The 23,051-nt window shown below is 35.7% G+C and overlaps 1 protein-coding gene across 1 annotated transcript; it reads right to left on the reverse strand.

Moving 5' to 3' along the window:
* On the reverse strand, positions 1–16,644 carry LOC100892916. The gene is made up of 7 exons (XM_030972068.1): positions 15,200–16,644; positions 10,266–10,393; positions 9,255–9,501; positions 8,346–8,494; positions 6,412–6,550; positions 4,620–4,696; positions 1–4,224 (listed from the first exon to the last, which is right to left on the reverse strand). Exons 1-7 carry the CDS (start codon positions 15,340–15,342, stop codon positions 2,648–2,650), a joined length of 2,460 nt encoding a protein of 819 aa, XP_030827928.1. The 5' UTR covers positions 15,343–16,644; the 3' UTR covers positions 1–2,647.
* Positions 16,645–23,051: the final 6,407 nt, after the last annotated feature.

The raw sequence follows: 23,051 nt of genomic DNA on the forward strand, positions 1-23,051 counted from the left end.
TAATTTTGCACATATTTATTGAAACAGCAATTCAATTTTATTATGACTTGTGAAAAAGCTGCTTAGTTTCTTTGTAATACCATGGACCTACTTTCGTAGTAGGTCCATTTCAATACATCGCCATGCATATTTTTTTTTGGTGGCAGTCGGTGCAATATATAAGTTACACAATAGTGATAAAGATATTTTACATCGTAGAATTGTACAGTAATATATTTTGCAAGATTGTCTAAACATGAATCATTTATATACACATCTATGCATAAAAGTACTGAGTAGCCATAGTTATTTACAGATTAAATGCTCTTTATGAAACAAATACCTCTTGTTATTCGTAATGTTTATGGATTTGATTATTTATGGTATTTCATGTTGTAGAATGGGTTTTTCCAGTATTAACTGCTTGTAATTCCTAGATAAATCCAGGAAAGGGATGTGAGTGCTACACAAGTCACAATATTTATTATGACAAGAGGATGTGGTTGTCTAATGTACATATTTAAGGCATACAATCTAAAGGATAATTCACCTTCAAGTTAGGTTAAATATTAAAAACTCAAATGAAAGTTCTGAATTCATAATCAAATTGAACAATTCTAGAATAAAATGGCAGTGTCTTCCTTCAATAAACATTGGGAGCAGCAGAGAGTTAGATGAACAGTAACATGTCAATATTTTTTTTTCTGTTCATAAAGTTAACACAATATTGTCATTTCTATACAACTTTACAGTATAACACAACTTATATACACTATAATATTAATACCCTAAAAATTGTAAACTTATTTTATACTTTATACTTGTAAAAATATAAATATGTGAAAAATAGAGATTGTGACATTTCGTGTGCATTTTGGAATTCTTATTTTTTAACGGGTTCTCATTATGTTGCTAATTTAAGGAATACAATTTTATCAGTGATCAAATCTCTTTAAAACAAAAGCTTTCTTTCAAAAATCATCATTATTCATGAGATCTGCATGAATCCACATTAAAAAATACCAATCATTGAATAGTGAACTATACCGGAAGGTTTTACAAGATACTGATCCTCAAATATGTTTTTGGAATTCAATGATTAAAGGGAAGCCCACCCTGAAATTAAATTGGTTTCAATAAAAGCTGAAAAATGAGAGAAACAAATTAGGAAAGTTAGTAATGTTTTAAGTTGACATCAGTGAAACACAAATCGGCAACACTGACGTATTTTGCGAGCTCCTTCACAAATTGCTCTGTACAGAAAATTTCATAAACTTTCATTTTCTTAGTTATTGATGACGGAATAGATTCGCAATAATTATATTAAGGATGGAAGTATGATCAAAACAATAACATTTAGGTTTTGTCAAGGTTTTAAGTATAGGGCATGTGGGAAGGAGCTCGCAATTTATGTTTTATTGATTGCACCTTCAAAAATTCATAACTTTCTTAGGTTTAATCGGTTCTTTTGCTCAAACCCTCACTGCCCTGTTTCTCTATTTTTTTCTATAAAAACCAAATTAATATCAGGGTACGCTTCCCCTTTAAGTATAAAATACCCTCATAATATAACAAACCATTTCCATATCCATAGCATATGAAATTGAGCATTTTGATTAACAGTCAAACCATCACTTTCATAAAGAATGACGGTATTGTAACACAGGTATACAAATATTATATTGTAACTTCTAATTTCCATCTTCAACCAAAAAAGTGATCAACTGGCAGAAAGGGATATAAGCAATAACGCATATGAATGACAATCTTCCGTACAATAGTCATAAATCGAAGACATTGTATATAAACATGATTTGTTTTTGTTTGTTTGTAATGAGTTCCAAACTACATGGATTTTATATTGAATGTGATAATATTGCCAGTACAGTCTTACAAATTTAAGATTGCATTACAAGAATATTTAAAAGTGTACCAATCACCAAAATATATTTTGTTCTGTTAATTACTTTCAAACATTACTTCTATAGATACAGTTTGCACGTTTAAATACACTCTTAAATACCATAAAAGTGACTTGTAAATAAACTACTTGACATGGCATATGCGCTCGCAAAAAAACAGGGGGCTGAAAGTGCACGGTTCCATGTTATTCTTTATTTTCTTCATACTCCTTATCCATTAGCCCATAGAACTTCAGGTGAGGTATTTTATAGATCGATTTTATAAATTCTAGCTGCGCACAAATTATCTTTTTAGGTGATTGGTACACTTTAACATTAATCAGGGACTTGGGATACTCTTTAAATAGTATACCATGTACAGGAAGCTGCAAATGTAATCTGAATTGAATTATATCAACATCTAGTCCAACACTTTTTAATCAATATGTTATTGTTTACTGCACTGTGATGTATAACACTGTGTTTCTATCATTTGTACCCTGTTCATTCTACTTTTTTTATTCATTCACTTTCTGTAGGCCTGCTTTTTAAATTTTCCAAAAACCAAATGTACTCATAAACTAGATTTTTAGGTTACCACCAATCATTCTATTGGTATCAGCGATATGTTGCAGTTGGAAGAAAAAAAAAACATTATCCCCGTGGAGTGTTTTTGACAGTAACTGAACCACTACATCTTTTTTTTTCATTTCGAGGGTCATTCCAAATCTGAATTGCCTATTCTAGAGTCTTTTTTCCTCCTTGATTCATTTTTTCTTCATGCTCTTGGTTTTGGACGTTGAGGGCCTTGAGAGTTGATTATATTCTTCACTTGGAGAGATACATGAGTAAGGACCATCAGGCGCTGTAGGGGTACTGGTATTTATCATACTTCTTCTGTTGCTGACACGACTACTCCTTGCACTGCGGTTGAGTTTGTCATATGCTTGTTCTTCCAAACTATACGTCGAGGATCTTTTCCTCCCTCCTGGATAGAAGGTTAATGTTCCTTCTGCTCGGCTATTCCGGTCATTACCAAACTCGTTTTCTGACGAGCTCATATAGTCCTGGGCCATAGATCCTAGACTCGACCTCTCTCGAGGGGTCTCCAACTGAAAATATGTAGGTGTCTTTGAGGCCGCACCATTTAAATGACTCATGGTGGAGTCATTGTCAACACATACATCAAAGTGGTTGTGTCTAAACACGGAGCCACTGATTGCACATTTATCATTTTTATAGATTGTAGCTGTTTTTTCATGTTGATCGTGGTATGATTTCTGCTCATCACGCTTCTTTCTCTTCTTGGTGTCTGGAGGCAAACTACTAGGTTTCTCAAAATATTGCTTGTTGTTGGTTTCCTCATTCAAATTTTCCAGCTCAAAGTAGTGATTCCTTGATGCATTTGGATCCTCCAACTCAAAATATGGATTAGCATCAGGGAAAACACTTAAGTCTGTTTGGTCATCTGTGTTCTTTGCGTGATAACCCGTTGGTTTGATTTCTTCGTAGGTACGATATCCAGAAAGGGTAGAAACCATTGGTTGACTGTGACTGCGTTGGCGTGATATCCTTGGGGATTCGTTCGAAAAGAAGGCTTCGCCAACCTCCGCATACGGATTCTCACCTTCGATTTCAAGTGGAGTAGATTCCGACTTCGACACAGGCTTCTTTTTCTTACTTAGTGTTGCTACCAATTCTTGAAATAAAGCTCCATCTTTGGCACCGTCGGGTGGACTAGGACTTTGTTTGCTGCTCGATTCCTTGCAAGAAGCTGATGCCTCTACCTTCTTCTGCTTGCCTTTTAGCTTGCCCTGCCACATGGATGAAGATGTTGTGTTTTCGTCACTCCTTTGCTTAAAGTGTTTGGACGTAACATGTTCCGGAGACATCTCACCGCTGCCACCATTTATGGCAGGTTCTTTGTCTTTATCATCAACTGTAGGTTTCTTTGGTCCACTAAGATCTACTGGATCAATATATTCACCTGGCAGTTTAAACGAATTAAAAGAAGAAGACGTGCTCATTCGTTTGTCGTCGAACATGCACATAGGTCTATTTACAGATTTAGGCACAATGGGCTCCTGGTATTCTGCAAATATGTTGAATGAGGCTGATGTGTGGTTCCCTCGTGATAGTAGTGCAGAGTCACTTTGCACCAGTTGTAAGCCAGCATAGCTTGACGTTGATCTGTCATGGTAATACTCCGCGTAGGGACCAGTTGTTACTGGTTCAAGCTTCAGATCGTTTGATGACGTCAATGGCTTCTTGCTCTTCTTTTTCGTTTTCTTCTTTGTTTTGGGACTTCCCGATTCAACCGATGATTGAGGAGATATCGTAAACACTATAGAAGAAAGAAATAAAAGGAATATAAACTTAAACATTGCATCAACAATTGTGGTGAATGGTTTACATATGAAAATGTGTTTGATGTACAAATCTACATGTAGTATTCTATTTCTGGGGTAGAATCGATTCTTTTATTAGAATATATACTTGTTTTTTTATAATCATCTCATTGGGCACAAACGTATAAGCATGTGTTTGATTAAAAAAAAGTGCATGCACATCAGAGGCTCTTTACTTCGTATCCATACTATTTATGTAGAATTCATCTTTAGACAAATGTAACCAGAATCAGATAATACATAAAACGCTTTCGCAGAATGCCATCGTTATAAAACCTAATGAAATATACATTTAATATTCTACAATTAGCTCAAGTAATAATGAACTCACCAGGTCTACCATTACCGTGATGGGGAAGTCTTTCAATGGTACTGTAATGGTTGCTGTCCACTGGCGGGTAGTCCGATCTGAAGGGGGAACAAAATAAAATTGATGTCTTTTCATAGAATTCCGTGACTTAAAGGTATATCCCAGCTCTGGTCATGCGATTGCATTGTGAAAGAAACGTTGTGGAATTGATCAGAAAAGGTTGATCATCTAGCATATAAGTATTGGTGTGTACTGCAAGGTTCTGGAATCATCAAAATGATAAGAAATTTGGCCCAGTCTTGGTAAAGTTACAAGCACTATACATAAAAAGATGTATATGGGACTACGCGATATCTATCCAGTCCGGATAGATATAACAATTTACCAAATATATTAAATAGTAGGCGGTTTTCCCGGCAAATTTATATCATCACATATAAGTAAAAACATATTCTTTCACTTGATTGGTAATAAGAGCTTCCATTTCATTTTTTTGAGGGGGGAGGGGCGTTTCCAGAACTAGTCTTTACCTTTAATAATACATGTATCAAAGTAAAAACATAGTGACCATTACATTTACATGTAAATGTATACATATCATGTTGTTTTACAGTGTAATTAAAGAGCAATACTAGGTATCGAATAAGCAGATAATGATGTATGGAAAAACAAGATTAACTTGTTCTCATATTTTTGCAATATGAAAGTTCATCAATTTGATTTCCTTTTAAAACTAAAACAACCAATAGCTATAATACATTTATATAAAATAAGACATTCAAAATTTCTAGAGAGAACATCTCACAGAGACTATAATAAGTGTCTTATTTGTAAGGGTTATTATAATTATATATGTCTTCGTTGTTAAAGGTAATACAAAGTTTTGGTATGGGGTCGTGAATTTGGTTCAAATGAACATATTGGAAGGATATGCGATCCTACAATATTCACTGATCGTTGTCGTGGTCGAAATCGACTCTAAAGTTATGAAATTGTAAATAATAAACACTTTATGTTGTATAGCTCCCTCTCAAGGTCAAAATATTAATTAAGCTATAAACAATGTTTCTTGACTACAATCAACCGATTAGTTATTTCCGTTTGGAAATTATATACCACAACTACATATTCTGAGATTTTCATGGTCGCAGCTACCATTGTACGGCCGTAGGAGCTATTTGAAATTTAACAAAATTTACCGGGAGCACCGGTAAATCTTTATATTCAATTTTTCTCGAAAGCAGAAGTGTTTTAGGGGCTAAAATTTCTAGTGCTTTTAATACATCCACAGGGGCATCCAAATATATCAAAATTGAAAAGAATCACTATCCATCTATTTTCAAAATTTCCCAAAACTTTGTAATACCTTTAAGAAGGGGATGTTGTAGGCCTGTCATATTGATTTTCTAAATATATATTCTTTTCATTTTATTTCTTCTTCTTCGTATTATTATTATTAGTAGTAGTAGTATTGTTACCATCATCATCATCATCATCATCATAGTATCTTCGCCATGATGATGATGACGATGAAGATGATTATTATTATTATTATACATTAACATCATGATGATCATCGTCATCGTCATTTCTATCATATTTTTAAACCCAATGTCAAGGTTAATGGATGTCATACGCTTAGCAGCTTTGCAGTTTAAACTACACAAATCACTTCAACTACAACCAAGGCATTTACTGTTTTTTGTCATCCATCATTATCCCCCTTTTCTGTTTAATATAGCTCATTCTTATGATACAGACCGTAGTATCAAACTAATTTGCCAAGTAGAGTGCAAGAGGTGATTTGTTTTACCTGTCTGTTTGTTGATCTTGATGGCTATTCCTGTTCATCTTCCGGCGGATGTAAATGACTAAGCAGCAAACCAAGATAAAAGATAACACAGCTACACCTACACCAACACCAACTCCGATTATGAATGTTCTCAGCTCTCCTGTTGATAAGAAGAACAAAACGAATTATCAATGTCGCAGTGACATAATTTCAAAAACATTAAAGAGGGAGAATCAGACAACTAATGCGATTACACAAATAACAAAAATGTATGGTCTAATCATGGACTTACTAGTCCATGGTCTAATATTAGAGTAACTGCGATTCATTTTAAGTATAAATGACCCATGGATAGGTGGCCACCAAGTTTAGAACTTGTGTAGTATAATAGAACACCATCAAAGTGTCGTTTTAGGCAACCGTTACCCTTTTCACGCCTCTACAAGTATTGTTAAAGTTATACATGTAGATGCACTACCGGTTATCACAAGAGAGGTTTTCTGCCTCTCAGCTAGACCTTCGCAAATTTGTAAATTATCGCTCTGGACAATTGTCAACAGATGACACACAATATTTTATTCCCATTTTTTTTCTGATTATTTTAGAACAATAATTGTGGTTGTGATAAAGAGAATGACAAGGCATTGATAATTAACCACATAATTATTCCAAAAGCCAAATTTATCACAGTTCATCTTCATTATTTTAATAGTTCGACACAGATATCAGGCATAATTTGCATGTGATCATAATTGTGTTGCTCCTATCTCGAATGTTTACCGTGTAAGTCATCTCTTTAACTTGATCACACATTTAATCTTGTTACCATAGTTACCTATGCACTGATCATCCATTTTGCCATATAAAATGATTGTAGACAATGCTTGATGATAATGATAACAAAATAGAATTCCTTTGAACTGTAACATTAGGCATGATTCACTGATGACTTTGATATAATGTCCATCAATAATACATGGCGATATGTTTATAATCATATAGATCTGATTAATACAATACTGTAAAAAAAAAAAAAATCACACAGTTACACACACCACACGCACACGTGATATTAGTTTGAATTTAATAAAAGCAGATATGTGCGAGAACCAAATCAGTAAAGCTTTGAGGACAATCCGATAAAAAATAAGGAAGTTTAACATTTTTATATTTGAAGTCAAACACAAATTGGCAACTTATTGAAGCAGCTTTCAAGGTACAACTTATACTTCCTTCGTACTTGAAATGTCAACAAATATTTGTTCTTGTTTGATGTTGAAGGAATTGATATATTTCATAAACGCGTTGTGTAAACAACATAATTATTTGCGCCACAATTATATCGAGGGTACATGTATGCTTTCACTTTTTCTTCAAAAGAAAATAGCAATATAGGATTAGTTATACTATTTGTAGTAGGCCTAAACAACAAATGGAAGAGGTGCTCCGTAGGAGAATTAATTGCCCATGGTGTATGATCGATCGCACTTGCAATACTTTATAACTTCCGTATTTGTATAAGATTTCGTCAAACTATTCACTTATCTGTTACTCAGGGGCGGATCTACGAGGTGTGGGAGGGGGGGGGGGTGGGGGGTTGAGTTGCCAAGTGAAAAAAAGTGATGTGCATTACAAAAAACGCCATCATGTGTCCAGGCCCACACAGTATTAGTAGATGTTAGTAGATGCCAGGAAAACATCACTTATGGGGGTTAAAAATAGCTCCCCGAAGTCGTCTCGCCGCTTTGCGGCTCTCTGCATCGTCATTGGGTCAACCCCCCCCCCCCTCCCCCTTGGCAAAAAGCTAGATCCGCCCTGAGTTAATCTTATTTAATTTCTGCATCTAACACCATGGCTCAAAAATATTAACCTCAATATAACCAATGTTTTGAAGGAAATAAAACCGTATGGTTTTATATAAAAGCTATAGAGTTGCTACAAACATAAAAGTCTACCTGGAATAAGTCCGGGTCCTGTAAAGTTTCCTGTATTTCCAGAATCGGGTGGAAGACCGCTAGGTACGGGTGGACCGGATGACGATGTGGTAAGAGTTCCTTCGCCCGGTAGACGAGGCGTTGGGACACTCGTTGCCGTGTTGGTACCCCTGCAGGATATGAAACAAAATGATGGTTACTTAAGTACTTAAGTGGTATTTTTTTCTTTAATATTTGTTGAAAAAAGCATTCTACAAAGTGACAGGAAGCCATGATAACGACGCGACGTGGCGACAAAGGCATGTAATTATTTTGCCTTTTTTGGACTTTATTTCTACAACTATCTTGAAGATGCCCAAAATTACGAAACAATTTTTTTTGTTCATCCTGTATGAAAACTTAACATCGTTTCTCCCTTACCATTATAACATTTAATACTTTTCATTGAACTTTCAGGTTATTTTTTTCTTCTTCTTCATGCCAAACCAAATTATTGGTTCAATTACCCATAGCAAGACAGTGCACAAAGAATCACCTTTTTTTAGGGGGGGGGGGGGAAGGGGCGATTTAGTTATTAATAAGATTTGTGAAGCATTAAGTGTTTGCAGAAACGGAAGAAAACATTGTGCTCTCATGCTCAAAGAAGGACAGTAGTTACGGGAGCTATACTGTAACCATGGAAAGCACTATAGAAATCATAAAGTTTGAGCAATCATCCTAAACTCGATAGTCTCTGTATAATGATGAAGCACATATTGTAACTTTTTATATTATAGACATAATATACACCCGCCCCCCCCAAAAAAAAACCCCCCCCCCCCCCCCCCTCAAAAAAAATAAAAAAAAAAAAAAATAAATAAATTGATAGCCCTTTAAAAAACGGTAAAAATGAAGTCCCCATAACAATAAATCCATTAAGTTATTAAGTACCTGTTACATATACTGCAGCTATCTCCTTGAGGTGGAGACGTACATAGTTCGGTGACATTTAGACATTGGTCGTCAGTGAGACACACTTTCCAGTAGAGTCCATTGCCACCGCCTCTGACTCGCTCCAGAAGTGCTCCCGCCATCGCATACGGCAAACAATCCTTTCCTTGAACGAGAGCACCTCCACTCGGGGGCCACCATCTGAAATAACCTGAGTCTAGTACCACCGGGTCGCAGTCGGTGTAACCTGTTTCAGAGTGACAGAGAAGTTGAGATAAACACTTGTCTTTTAGAAATATCCCTATGAAGGTACCAATCAATAAAGATAACCAGGCCGATAGTAGGGACATACCGGGGTTTACAATATCATATTACCCTGAGGTGCCTTTTTTTAGTGGGAGGGGGGATGACAGCTCTAATTTTTCTCCACGCAGAAGAGATTCATTGGTTTCATGAGATAGGATGGGGTATTTCTTCAGATGCTGGGGTTTGTGAGATAGAAGTTCCAAGTTTTAGGTGTCTGAATAATCAAAGGCAAACCCAGGATTGTCAGAAGAGGATGTAAATTATATTAAAAAAGCGTATTTAGAAAACCGCGAAAGCTCACGATTCCTAGATGTACTTCTCCCAATTATGTAGACCCCCAATGTTAAGGCCAGTCCTCACAGACCCAACTCGGATACAAGGGAGGGAGAGATTAAATGAAAAACTTCTTGAAGTTCATTCGGGACATGAGGAGGAGCAATTGTTTTACCCCCTAAAATACTTTTACTAATCATAATGATAATATTAATAATTAAAACAATCATAGTCATGTGCTTTTTATTCTTGTTATTTTGATTCAATAGTTGTTGTAGTTGTTATTCATTTGCTTTCATACCATTTATTCATAGATCTATGTGTTATATTTTCTCCAGATAGAAGATCAATGAATTTAATTACAAATATAATAATTTCAAGCTTTGAAAGTGAAATGATATTCCTCGTTGCTATATAGGAATATACTCTTACGTCTTAATTTGCCGTCTTCGGAGAAACTTTTATTCCAGCACTCAGGAGAAGCATCATCGACAGTCGTATTGGCAAATATAAAGTTAGATTCCACCTCGCTACAATCACACCAACCCTCACAGGCAATCCTGGAAGAAGGAAAAGAAAAGAAGAACAAAAATTCACATAGAAGGGCTGTGTATTATTTTTCGATTAGGAATATGATTATGTGTAGCATTTTGTATAAAGTTCATCCGTATAATGTTTCGAGTTTATAGGACAACGAGGAAGGAAATTGTGTGTGGGCGTATTTTTCAATTTCATTTTATTTTGTTTTGGTCGGGGTGCTGTAAATCGTTAACATTCAAGTTATAGACAAGATAGAACAATTTATAACACGTTTACATGTCATTAACCGGTATATAATACGTGGTTCCTATTATTGGTATACAAACTTATTTATTGAGGTAAAAAGAAGCAATCTGGATTGACAAAAGAAAATAGGTAAAGCAAAAAACATTTGCTGTGGTAAAAGAAAACTGCTGTGAATTTTATTTCTGATCATCTTAGAGGAGTTTGTATCGGGGCTTAGGAGGGGGTGGGATGGCAGTCTAGTCGTTTGTTGACAGGATCAAAGGGGAGAGAAGCAGCAGAGTTGTTGATGATTTAGTAGTGAAGTTACAAAAATGTAAATGAATATAATTTTTTTTTTTTTTTTAAAGGAGACTTTGAGACAAGTACGGCATTCGTACTTAATGTATATATGCTTGGAGTTCAATGTGTTATTATTGTAAGCTGTCACATGTACTGCATAATGACGTTAGCAGTTCCTATAGTATTCAAATTATGCAAGGAAACCCGTTTAATTTCTAGACTTCACTGTCAGACACTATTGAGCGACTGACTAAAACCTTTTTTTTTTTCTTTGGTAATAACATACATGAAATGAGCTGTAACAGATATGAGCATTTGTCTACACACAATAACCCACTACTTGTAATGGCCAAAATTAAACTGATTGAATATTTTTTCTACGAATCAGACTATTACTTAGGTGATTGCAATCACTTATCGATTCGACAACTAATGGTCGTTATTTTCCAACAAAAAGCCATTTTCAAACCCTTTCGTTTTGAGGGAAGTTCTAAATAAGTAGTGTCGTATTGTCCGTTGAAATTTATCCTGTTCATTTTCTGACCTGCATTGGTACCTTTAACAGCCTATTGTTATCGGTGCATGGTATATTTTACATAAACAAGGAGTCGAAGGTCGGAAAACTTTCGGTTCAGTAGACGAAATACGAACAATACACATTCGATTTGAGTAATGAAAATAACCTAGTACATTTAATACTCTTTGCGGGAGGGGCGAAATTGAATTCAGACAAGGATTGAGAATAATAATTTAGTGCAACGTGAAAGCTTCCGCGCTTCGCGCCGGAGGGGGACAACTGAATTCAGACAAGGATTAAGAGTCGAGAACGCTAAAACGAATCGTCTTCTTTCTCGAATAATTTAATGAAACGTGAAAGCTTCCGCGCTTCGCAAGGGAGGGGGGGAAACTGAATTCAGACAAGGATTAAGAGTCGAGAACAGAACAACGAATCGACTTCTTTCTCTAATAATTTAATGAAACGTCAAAGCTTCTGCGCTTCACGCAGGAAGGGGGAGGGGGAACTGAATTCAGACAAGGATTAAGAGTGTTTTATGGGGTTAAATTGTAGACATTGGCATTAATATAATTGTCGGTAATTGGTGGCTAGTTTTGTAGGTAAGCGGTTGCCTCGTCCCCCCCCCCCCCCCTCACTGAAAAGGTCTAGCGACGCCCATGCACACTGGTCCTATATCCAACTGGCCCTACAACACATTGGTCTTGTGTCCCACCGTTAATCACATTGGTCCCATTGGTCCGAGGAAATACATGTATAACCCTAATCCTAATCCCATTTCCGAATGAGATGTATGATAAATGGGGCAACAAAATAAATGAACTAAACAATAGACACACAAACCAAAAAAGCGTTCGTCCTACTTCTTTTTAAATATTGAAGAATTATTTTTCATTCTTAATAGATCATGAAAATAATGTAGCTATACACTGATCTTCAAGAAGGGCTTTGATAGACAAATTAAGTCTAATTCAGACCGTTAAAGCCTATCTGCACTTGTTTAGCCTAGAGGGATTATACCTCCCTACGTGGTCACTGCCAGATGGTTATTTCATCAAATTAGCATTCAATATTAATAAAAAGGGAACCATGGGGATCAACGGGTACCGCTTAGGCATATTGTTGGCGATATAGATTATAGAGGGCGCAAGTAGCTGCAAGTACAGTAGTGCAGTCCTGCTTTAAAGTTGAACTCTTAGAATAACTCTTATAATAACTAATTAGTCAATCAGATCCAGGACTGACGGATCATTCACGTCATTTTCTGTTGCTCCTGTAGCTATGACCACATTCTAACGTATGACCATACACCTATCCGTCAGCAAAATATGGCTTTTAGATGACGTTCAAAGGATGTGACTATTTACGGTATAGCCGTTTTGAGGGCGTCATGTAATTATTGTGCTAATCGGCCATTCTGACAATGACATCGGAAGTATTGGGTCGCACAGGAAGCACTTTGTTAATAGGCCTATCGATGCCATATTGGTTCTCATGCAACACTTTAAACAATATGATATAGGGGAGGAAGCGAAGGTGATAGGTGTCAACTAGTATTGACTATGAGGGTAGACCTAAAGACTCATCACAGGAAAATATGAATAATTTGGTACAGTTTGGAAATCTATTAGTATTACCCTATCCATTTTTACGTGACATTATCATTTTAGTCTTTCTAGTCGCCAATGGATTTGGAAAAATGTGAATGGAGCACTACTATCCATTTTAAACACATACATGTAGAGATTGGCTATAACGTTTTAGGTTCAGTCTTTAGCGATATTAAGATCCTGGTTTAAAACACTCACTGAGTGATCAGTGCAATCAGTAAAGTAGTTTACTTGCTTGCTTAAGAAACAACAAGAAAAAAGGAGAAAATTATATGAAATTCGAAAAATTAGATTAGAATCATTAAAATGGAAAAGCTTAAAGGAGTGTGTTATTGCCCTATTATTGAAAGTATTACCTCTCTGCGGATGTACTTTCAAATAGATGTATTATCATAAGAAGCCAAAAATCAGTTGTTATTTTTAATGTTGGCACTAACAGGATTTAGTTCATTTCCCAGAACCCTTGGCTCGTATTTCATATTACTTCCGATTAATATAACATACAAGTAGTCACTATTATTATTATTAAAAACAGGGTAAAATTATAAAAACAAGTAGTTCTATTGATATGCATTGAATAAGAAATTATCAAAGTCTAAGTACAAAATAATGTTCATTTATTGATTTATATATGGACGAAATGGACTTTCATGATAAAGGGATGTTTCATGAAAGCAGGGAAGAGCTGATTAAAGGGAAGAGCTGCCTGTAATATTGAAGCCCTAAACAATTGATCATGAAGTGCCTCAAAAAAGTAAAAATCTTTGAGTGACCGGTTTTACCATACTCATTTTCCCCAGTAGACTGTAGTATTATAAAAACCGTTAGCGAAAACGGTTTTTGAAATTTCGATTTCCAATCATAAATTTCTTGATAATCAGACAGGCGATCGGCTTGTAAAAGTCACGGGGTTCCTAACTGACCTAAAGGTTTACAATTGTCATTACAGCATGTGCTAAACCCAGGATTTTTTTCCGGAATCTGAGACAAAGATACCGAATCCCTTTAAGAAAAGATTTGTAATTTTTTTTTCCTTTCCGTGTATATGGGAATTATAGATGATAACACACGTATTTGAGATACTCATTCGTTTCTATACCTTTATAGTTTTTTCTCAGGAATTTGCTTGAAACACTCAAAATAACATGCCTCAAACAAACCAAATCCTTAGCGATAATAAAGCCGCATCATGCATTGTTTTAGAAAACTTTGTCGGTCACGTCATGGGCAATCGGGGGCAATCGGGGGCAATCTCTCGTGGTTTCTGACATGTGGCGAGTTTAGTTGGAAATTATACTATGATGTACATGTATATACCAGGACGTGAATCATCCTGAGGCAGCCTATCCAAAATATGATCAACGAAATCATCCAGAATTCTCCTCGATGTGACTTGTTTTGTCACGGTCACCATGTCGACCTGGTTTGTTTGGTTGGACGATTTTTCTAGTCACGCGAAGGTGAAATACGGGAATAATCCTGCTTTACCTTGACTTGTTTTGGGTGAAAATTAAGCGGGTAGGTATTATTTTGCGCATGGGTCACGAAAAGTGGACGTGATAAATTCTTAAAACTGAAATGTTTTTCATGAAAGAGATGTGAAAAGACAAAATCCTGCTAAAGAGTGAAACTATGTCTGGTTTATGCTCAATCAATATTAAGATACATTAACCCTAGTAATCTTCTACTTTGTCCTTTCAAATTCAATAATTCGAGATAATGTGTCGCATTGTACAAGAACTTTAGATGAGTTTAATGATGAAACATTTTTAACTTGAAAAACTTGCCGTCGCAAAATCTTTATCCTATTGAAGTGTGGATATGATATCTACTTAAGAGTAGCCCTACTTGTAAATGACAGAAGTATATCATAATTAAATGGGCAAGTCTAGGATATTCATTCAGTATCCGAATAGTTACCAAGTGTTGAGGAATTATAAACATAACTTTATATGAAATATGTCATTTCACTTCATAATTAGTCTGATCCAAGCTTTTCGAGGACTGTAAAAATAAACCCATAATCAGAAAATGTACTGAAACTTAGATGCGGTCGGTAACGTATAGAACAAAAGAAACTTGGATTTGTCCAAATAGTGATGTATATGACATGCTATCAAATTTGCCTACATGACTCATTCAAATTTTCAATAATCACAATTATACTGTATACTTACAATGGGCAAAGGTGCGTCGACACGATTTCTTGCCATTCCATGTCGACACCGTTTATCGGAGTGCCTCCACCCGATGCTCCAAGTCCATAGTTCATCGTCGACAGAAGCTGAAGCAACACCAAGATATAATAACTGATTTCCATCTTTACTTTCTTGAGTAGTTATCTTATTCACACACAATATTTAACAGAAAATATTCCGACTCATTTGCGCTTTGATGTATCGTCAACCATCCTGTTATGCAGTATTTTCCAGCAGCTAGTCTCTCTTTCTCTCTTATGATATTTGATAGAACTGGCATATACTGTATATAGAAACGTGATCTTTAAGTCGATGAGAAAACCCGAATGACGACGCTGTATACTGTCTCACTGAAATCAAATGGTTTCCAACGAATAGATAAATGTACGGTGAATCATTGTTGATTTGTCCTCAATGTGACGAAAATCCAAACCGATTTGTTAAAATGATGTAAGCATCGGTGTAAATTCCCTTAGTGTTGCAACACAGCATCCTGTCTAACAGCTCAATATTTACACAGGCATTTATTCAGATCAGTCGTCTCTGCATTAGATAGCATCCGCCCTATGACACTATGGAACCATAATAAAAAGAACAATAGCTAAACTAGATCCGTCCTGCTCCACTGCCAACTACTGATATGAGCCGTGTAACTTTCCACCAATGTGATAATGATTCGTCGATCCCAATTCAGATCCAATATCCTTTCGACTCCGGTACTGTGGAAGTCCCATCCATTAGAATGGTTCAGCGGCTAATTTCGTCACTTTGCCCTTGATTCTGGCGCTCTTTTGACTCTTTTCGCTAGGACGCTTTCCTCAAACAGGTTTTAATGATGACAGGTCTTGTTATCTCGGTTTCAAATTTGTGTAGGTGAAATTAAAGTTATATTTCCGGCGGACGGATGAATATTAAACAACATGGAAGGGATGATGATAACCGGCGTTTAATATCGATATCCATAAAAGAAAACTTTGGAAAGAAAGGGCAAACCTTTAAAGATCTGAACTGAACGAAGTGGTCTTAAAGTACGTCTATAGCTGCAAGGTCAAGCAGCCATCTTTCGATGATGTCTTCAGTCGTCAGATCTGGAAACTGAGGCTGACTTGATAAACATGTAGAACTCACACTTGTATGCCATCGATTTGATTTGATGTAGAGATCAATAAATTAGTATTTCCAACAAAAAATTGATAACAGGTATAGATAATGCAACTCTTTCCTTAACATAGTTCCAGCCACCTTTCACAAACCAGTCGTATGCCTATCTGAATCATTTAATATATTCTTCTGAAAGATTTACAAGAAGTCTTTCTAGTAGCTGCTGAGTTTCCAACCGTACAGTAGCTGCTTTCAGAAATGACACTATCGGTGAAAAATTATCTCACAAGCAACTCTGCACCAATTACCGTGACGTCCTTGTATCTAGGGGCGTAGGTCGAACCCGAACAAAAATGCGAATACTTATTATGGGGGTGGGGTCCTTGATTACAAGAGATATGTTATTAGTTTGCGAACTTGAGAAAATGGTAAATCTGGAAGGGTGATGGTATCAATAGCTTTTTTTTCTTTCTTTTTTTAAACACGGATGTCGTTAACTCTCTTTCCTATGACTATACACTTGGTCATAATTGCATTTTAGCCATCTTCGCATTGTTCTCATGTCTTGTAGTCCTGCATGGTTTCCATTGTAAGTAGGCTAAAATGTATCTATATTAAATCATTCATTTATTGCAACCATAAGTTGGATTTCATCAATATCTGTCATAATTATGCCTGGGTATGAACATAAGACACGAGGGTGTAATTTATAATTATGTAGCAGTTATAGAATTGTTTGATGGAAGGGATTCGCAAGGATAATGGAGGAATCCACAGTCGATTATTTAGAAATAAATTATATCAATACTTGATGAGTAAACACACTATGACCAAAATGAAGCGAATTACCCTTTCCTCTCCTCAACTCCATTTTATCAGCCCTACGTTCTTCCTACATGGATGTCTCGATTTCTAATATAATTTTCGTTACAGAATGATATTAATTTGAACAAAATATCACGGTAATGCGCATGCGTGTACGATTAAAACATGTTAGAGAACTCAATAAATCCAATCAAATCAAATGTATAGACTGCGGTTTCACTTTTGCATTTTCGTATAGTGTTGTTATGTTTTGTAAACAATAGGATATGCTTGACACCAGGCATTTAATAGTTAAAGGCACTCTTTAACAATGTTTCCAGTTTCTACAGATATGTGATGCATGGCCCTACGTGTTATCAGTGTCTGTGATAATTATGATATAATATTGAAGCCCTAAACAAAAAAGTGCGCTTCAAAAAAGTAAAACATCTTGAAGTGACCGGTTTTACCATACTCATTTTCCCCAATAGACTGTAGTGTTATGCAAAAAAAACATTGGGAAAACGGTTTTTTAAATTTCGAATTACGATCATAAATATCTTGATAATCAAACATGCGATTGGCTTGTAAAAGTCATGGGATTTATTTCTGACCTTAGGTTAATTATTATGATTGCAGGATTTGTTTAGAATCGAGAGGCAAATTTACGGCATACCTTTAAGGCAGGATTGGGTTCAGGGAAAGTTGAAACTTATTGGTGAATTTTCATACTCTTTACGTTAGTGTGGACGAATACCGAAAAAGTCCCTTGAAAAGATGGCTCTTCAAAGTCATATTCGAAATATGGCAAGCAACAGCTTATGTCTGTGGACCACACTCTCATGTCTCTTGTATTCGTAGTCCCATTTACACGTTTATTATTAATATTATTATACTGTTGGTGATTCCCAAACCTCATAGTACGCCTATACATTATGTGCTACACGATAATCATTTTCCAATGGTGGATATAAAATTTCGTTCACAAAGCAATCACATAATCAGGCTTAACTTTCTCTTTAAGGATTATTCTTCCCAGTTGAAGTGAATTGAGATGAATTCAAACAAAATGTATCGATTCTTTCATCTTATGAACCCATAACACCATATTTTGAACGCAAGGAGGAGCTGAGTCCTGTTTATATTTAATAATTCAAGTGTCACATAATAAGCAAAGTTTACCTTGGTCCGGTTCCAAGAATACCTCCCTTACATGTGCATGCATCCCTTCTGTCTATATCCATCATTTGAGACGAACACAAACATAAGCTCATAAGGGAAACGTGTAAAGGGGGTATCTCCCTTACACCCCTCCCGTATACCACCCCTCTGATTGACTTGTCATGTGAAAACCAAGTACTCTGTTGATAGAGATAGAGTACCCTCAGAGGAAGACATCACCGTGTTGTCTTCCTTCCTTTAACCTTCTCACCCCATGTAGCTTTCCTAACCGTGATAGCAACCAAAGTTGTCTATTGTGCTGACTAAAATGAAACCAAATCGCTTCTAAAATTTGTTGAAATATACAAGTGCAGTGAGTAATTGGGCTCATGTATAAAGGGAGAGTGGGTAGTGAGGCAGAAAGAGAGAGGGAGAGAAAGAGAAAGAGAGAGAGAGAGAGAGAGAGAAAGAGAGAGATGCGAGTATTGAATCTACACGACCGATTGCGTTAAACTTATGGTGAAATAAAAGTTTGATGATGGATCATTGTACCTATCATCGTTATCATTACTTGTGATTACTAGTAGTAGTAGAAGTAGAAGTAGTAGCAGTAGTAGTAGTAGTAGTAGTAGTAGTAGTAGTAGTAGTAGTATTAGTAGTAGTAGTAGTGGTAGTAGTAATAGTAGTAGTAGTAGTAGTAGTAGTAGTAGTAGTAGTAGTAGTAGTAGTAGTAGTAGTGTAGTAGTAGTAGTAGTAGTAGTAGTAGTAGTAGTAGTAGTAGTAGTAGTAGTACTACTACTACTAGTAGTAGAAGTATTAGTAGCAGTATAATGCGTGCACAAACATGTGGTCACCAGGAAACAAATATTTGATACAACAATTGAGAAACGGGTCAGTGAACTAGTGAAAGTTGAGAGAATGTGATGTTTTTAAGAACCCTACATAAATATCCAACTCTGTCTTTGAAAACTACTATCCATTGGTTTCGTACGGATATTTTCAATTACATCAATTTGTGGTATAGCCTGTACAACAAATCTCGTTACAATTTTATTTGTAAAAATAAAAGATAAAATACTTGCATATAACAATGTACGAACTGGGAAATTGACAACAAAAACATTTTTGAAGAAAAATTGCTTTTATCGAAATGTAAAATATGTATTATGTTCATTGCATATCTGGAAATGCTCATTGTAACCCATGCCAATTAGATGGGTAATGCAGTAAGCGCTCTAAACTATGTTAAAGGTACATGTACTTTTAGCTTTTTAAAATAATATTTACCTTGACGGGATCATAATAAACATTAATTTTGTCAATGCTGTGCGTTTAGCATTTTTTTCTTTCACGGGTGTATTTTTACCTTGCATTACAAAACAAACACACACAAAACAACATCAACACTTTTACCCCGTTTATATAACCATATCAAATTGTTATTAGAACTCTGTCTTGAATGTGTTTGTTTACTTCTCGCGATATCTTTGTCGTGTTGTGTCTTGCTCAATTTTTTATTATGTAATGTACATAATTGTTTGGGTCTACAAAAGCATGACACACAACTCTTGCGGAAAAGCACAATATATTTACAAGCATACACAGTTATGTGGGACTGTCCGTCAGTTACAAAACGTGAGGTAATTATACTAGAAATATTATTAGATTTTATAAGTAAGTTCTAATAATGTTACATGCAAGTATTGTTTTCCTCCAAAATGAGATGAAAGTTTCTCATTGAAGGTGATCCCAATTAACTTTCTTTTCTTTTCCTGTCTATTTCCATGTATCTTGTTTTCTTCTCACGCACCTCGCCTTACCAAACATGCCAATTGATGTAGGTGTACTGGTGTAGGTCTGTGGAGTAAATGAACCTGGGCGGATTTGAAGGCGAGTGGTATGGACATTTTCTTGGCTCCACATAGCCAAATCCGGTTATGTTTTTATTATGTTAATCCTCAAACTTTGGCCAGGATACAAGCGAGACAACCATGACCCTGGAACATTTGTGTCAGCCGTCGACCGATCGAACTGCACATCAGATGTGCAAGAAGTATAATTGAAAATGATAGGGCAGCATTTTATATCAATATTCCCAGCCTAGTACGGAGTGCACTGATCAAGCCGATGACGTGGTCCAGATGTGGTTTAGTAGCCATATTTTATAATCTGGTAAAAGACTTTTTTTTTTTAAATATTGAAAATATTGTGATCAAAATTATTATCACCTCTTATCTGTCTGAAATTCATATCACAGTTACTACGAGTTGTGTGCACAATTAAGCCCGGTCTAACTTAAACCCCCGGCTTTAAAAGGTAACCCGTTAAACCAGAGTTTAACCAAACCACACATAGACCGCTGTTTAATTGAAACCCGACCTTTCTATACGGGCCAAGTTAACCCTACGCTAATTATGGATATTGTAAAAAAAAATATATATATATATAGAAGAAAGAGAATTATTGTAAATAACGTTAGGCGGGGCACAGCCACTATAGGAATCCATGGTTTCACATAAAACTGTAGGCATGAAGTATAGTTTAGTTAAATCATAATCAAATTTGTAATCCTTTTTACAGTTTGTATAAGGATTGTTTTACAAATTGTTGAAATATGAATTTGTATTTGCTCAGATAGTTGTATGGTTTTTGAAAATAAAGACGTCTGGAACTTTTATGTGGTTGTCTTTTAGCGACTATTTGTCTATCATTAAAAAGGGAGATGCTGTCTTTTTCCTCGATTCCGTTAATATGGACAACTGTGATAATACGATCGAAAAAAATTCCATAAGTCAACTTAAGGTCATCTCGATTACTTTGTCTAACAATTCAATATCGCGTTTTATCACCGTACATAATAGACAACAGTTACTATTTCATCCAATCCAATCCCACTGATCATTTAGCTGAATAATAAAACAAATTTACAACACTAGACCTTAATGTTTTTATACTCACACCCCACCCCCCCCCCCCCAACTCTTGAATTGAAAACAACTTAACTCGGGGGAGAAGAGAGAACATATGTCTCATCTTTGAATTCAACCTAGTTCGGATGTTCCACTTCAGACATCATTTCCGATTCTCCAAACCCCTTTATGAAGAATTCATAACCACTTCCTTCGGCAAGACACCAAGACATGTGAAATGATTTAATAATCCTCATAACTTGTATCACACAAGGAGATTCTTCTATATTCTTCATTAGTTGATTGGAGAATAGGTTGGGAACAGGAATGATTGCGCTTGATAAGGAAAAAGTTCATTTATTTTCATTTTATCATTCATTGCCCAATAGACGTTTGAAATGGAAATTTGGTTCTATCACATAATTAAAAGGTTCAGACATGTAATCGAGAACTTTCGGAGATGCAAAACATTAGATGCATGAGCTTTCACTCTGGTACGTGATAGTGTACTTCTAGTATGAGAAAGATCAGAATTAACTTGAGTTGGATGTTAAGGATTCCACTTTTTGGAGACCAATATGGGGATTGTAGTGGCCAATTTTCGACGAAAAAGAGGGCGCTCATGTCCGAAAACTCACGAAATTAAAGACCCGCGAGACCGAAGGCCGGAGAAATCACTGTACAGGGCTACTTACATCGATACAATGTGTATATTGAGAACCCAAACGTGTTGAATCAGAATATCATTACGACGAAATAAGCCACCTTTCACATAATACAGCCTATCTCGCGCTCAGTCAAAGTATTATATTATTAATTTCTAGCTAAACTGTTGACTAGGTAGTGAATTCAATTGGATGACAGATTATTTATTTATTTGCAAAAATAGAAAGTTCCGTTAAATTTCCTATCGAATTAGCATATCATGGACAAAAATTATGAACACACAATACTATTATAATCCAATGGGGTGTGAATACGAATTACTTTGTTTAAACAAAATTTGTGGTGTCATGTTTCAAACAACAGTTACAGACAGAGAATTGTGATCTTCCTTCCCTATTCAGAGTATCACGCGCGTTTAAGGTTTCCACATATAATCATTTCCTTATTTACTAGAGAACAGCTTAAAGCCCCTCTACAGTGGTTTTTAGTGTGGATTCTACTCTAACCAGAATAATCAAAATCTAATCTTACTCAATTAAGAGATGATCTCTTGTCATACCTTATTATTGACGAAGATATTACAAGCAAATAGAAGTGAACCAACGAATATAATTTGGTGGACTGAGCTATTGATTATAAACCGTCTTTCGGGGGACATATTTTGATGATGCAAAAATATACTCTTTCATGAATGTCTTTGATATTAAACACATTGTCAAAACTTCGGACAGGGGTAGGGTGTGCGCCTTATTAGGTTCTAGCATTTATCAGTTGGGCGATTCGCTTCTCTAATTGGTCCTGCACAGTAATTCTTTTTTCCCTTTTTTTCATCCAAACATTAACAAAATATATAAAGATAACCACTGACTTATTGTTCTTTCGCCATCACCGTCATCAGTTAATGATCATATTTATGAAGAGAATAAAAGACAGATGCCGTACGGGAAACATTGCATGGAATCGCCCCGCAGTTCATTCAACTCGATAATTGGTATTTTATGAAATATTAGTATAAAACAGACTAACTTCCTCAAAAGAGGATTGACATCCGTTAAATTACATTTTGAATCATATGGAAGAATGATAAGATATGACTAACCTGACAATATGGTGTGAGCTACATTAGCTGAAAATGATGAAATCACTCACAGTGGAAATAACAGGAAATTAAAGAATAAACGGGGCACTTC

This window comes from Strongylocentrotus purpuratus, unplaced genomic scaffold (assembly GCF_000002235.5).
Source record: "Strongylocentrotus purpuratus isolate Spur 01 unplaced genomic scaffold, Spur_5.0 spur5_scaffold_6, whole genome shotgun sequence".
NCBI lineage: Eukaryota > Metazoa > Echinodermata > Echinoidea > Camarodonta > Strongylocentrotidae > Strongylocentrotus > Strongylocentrotus purpuratus.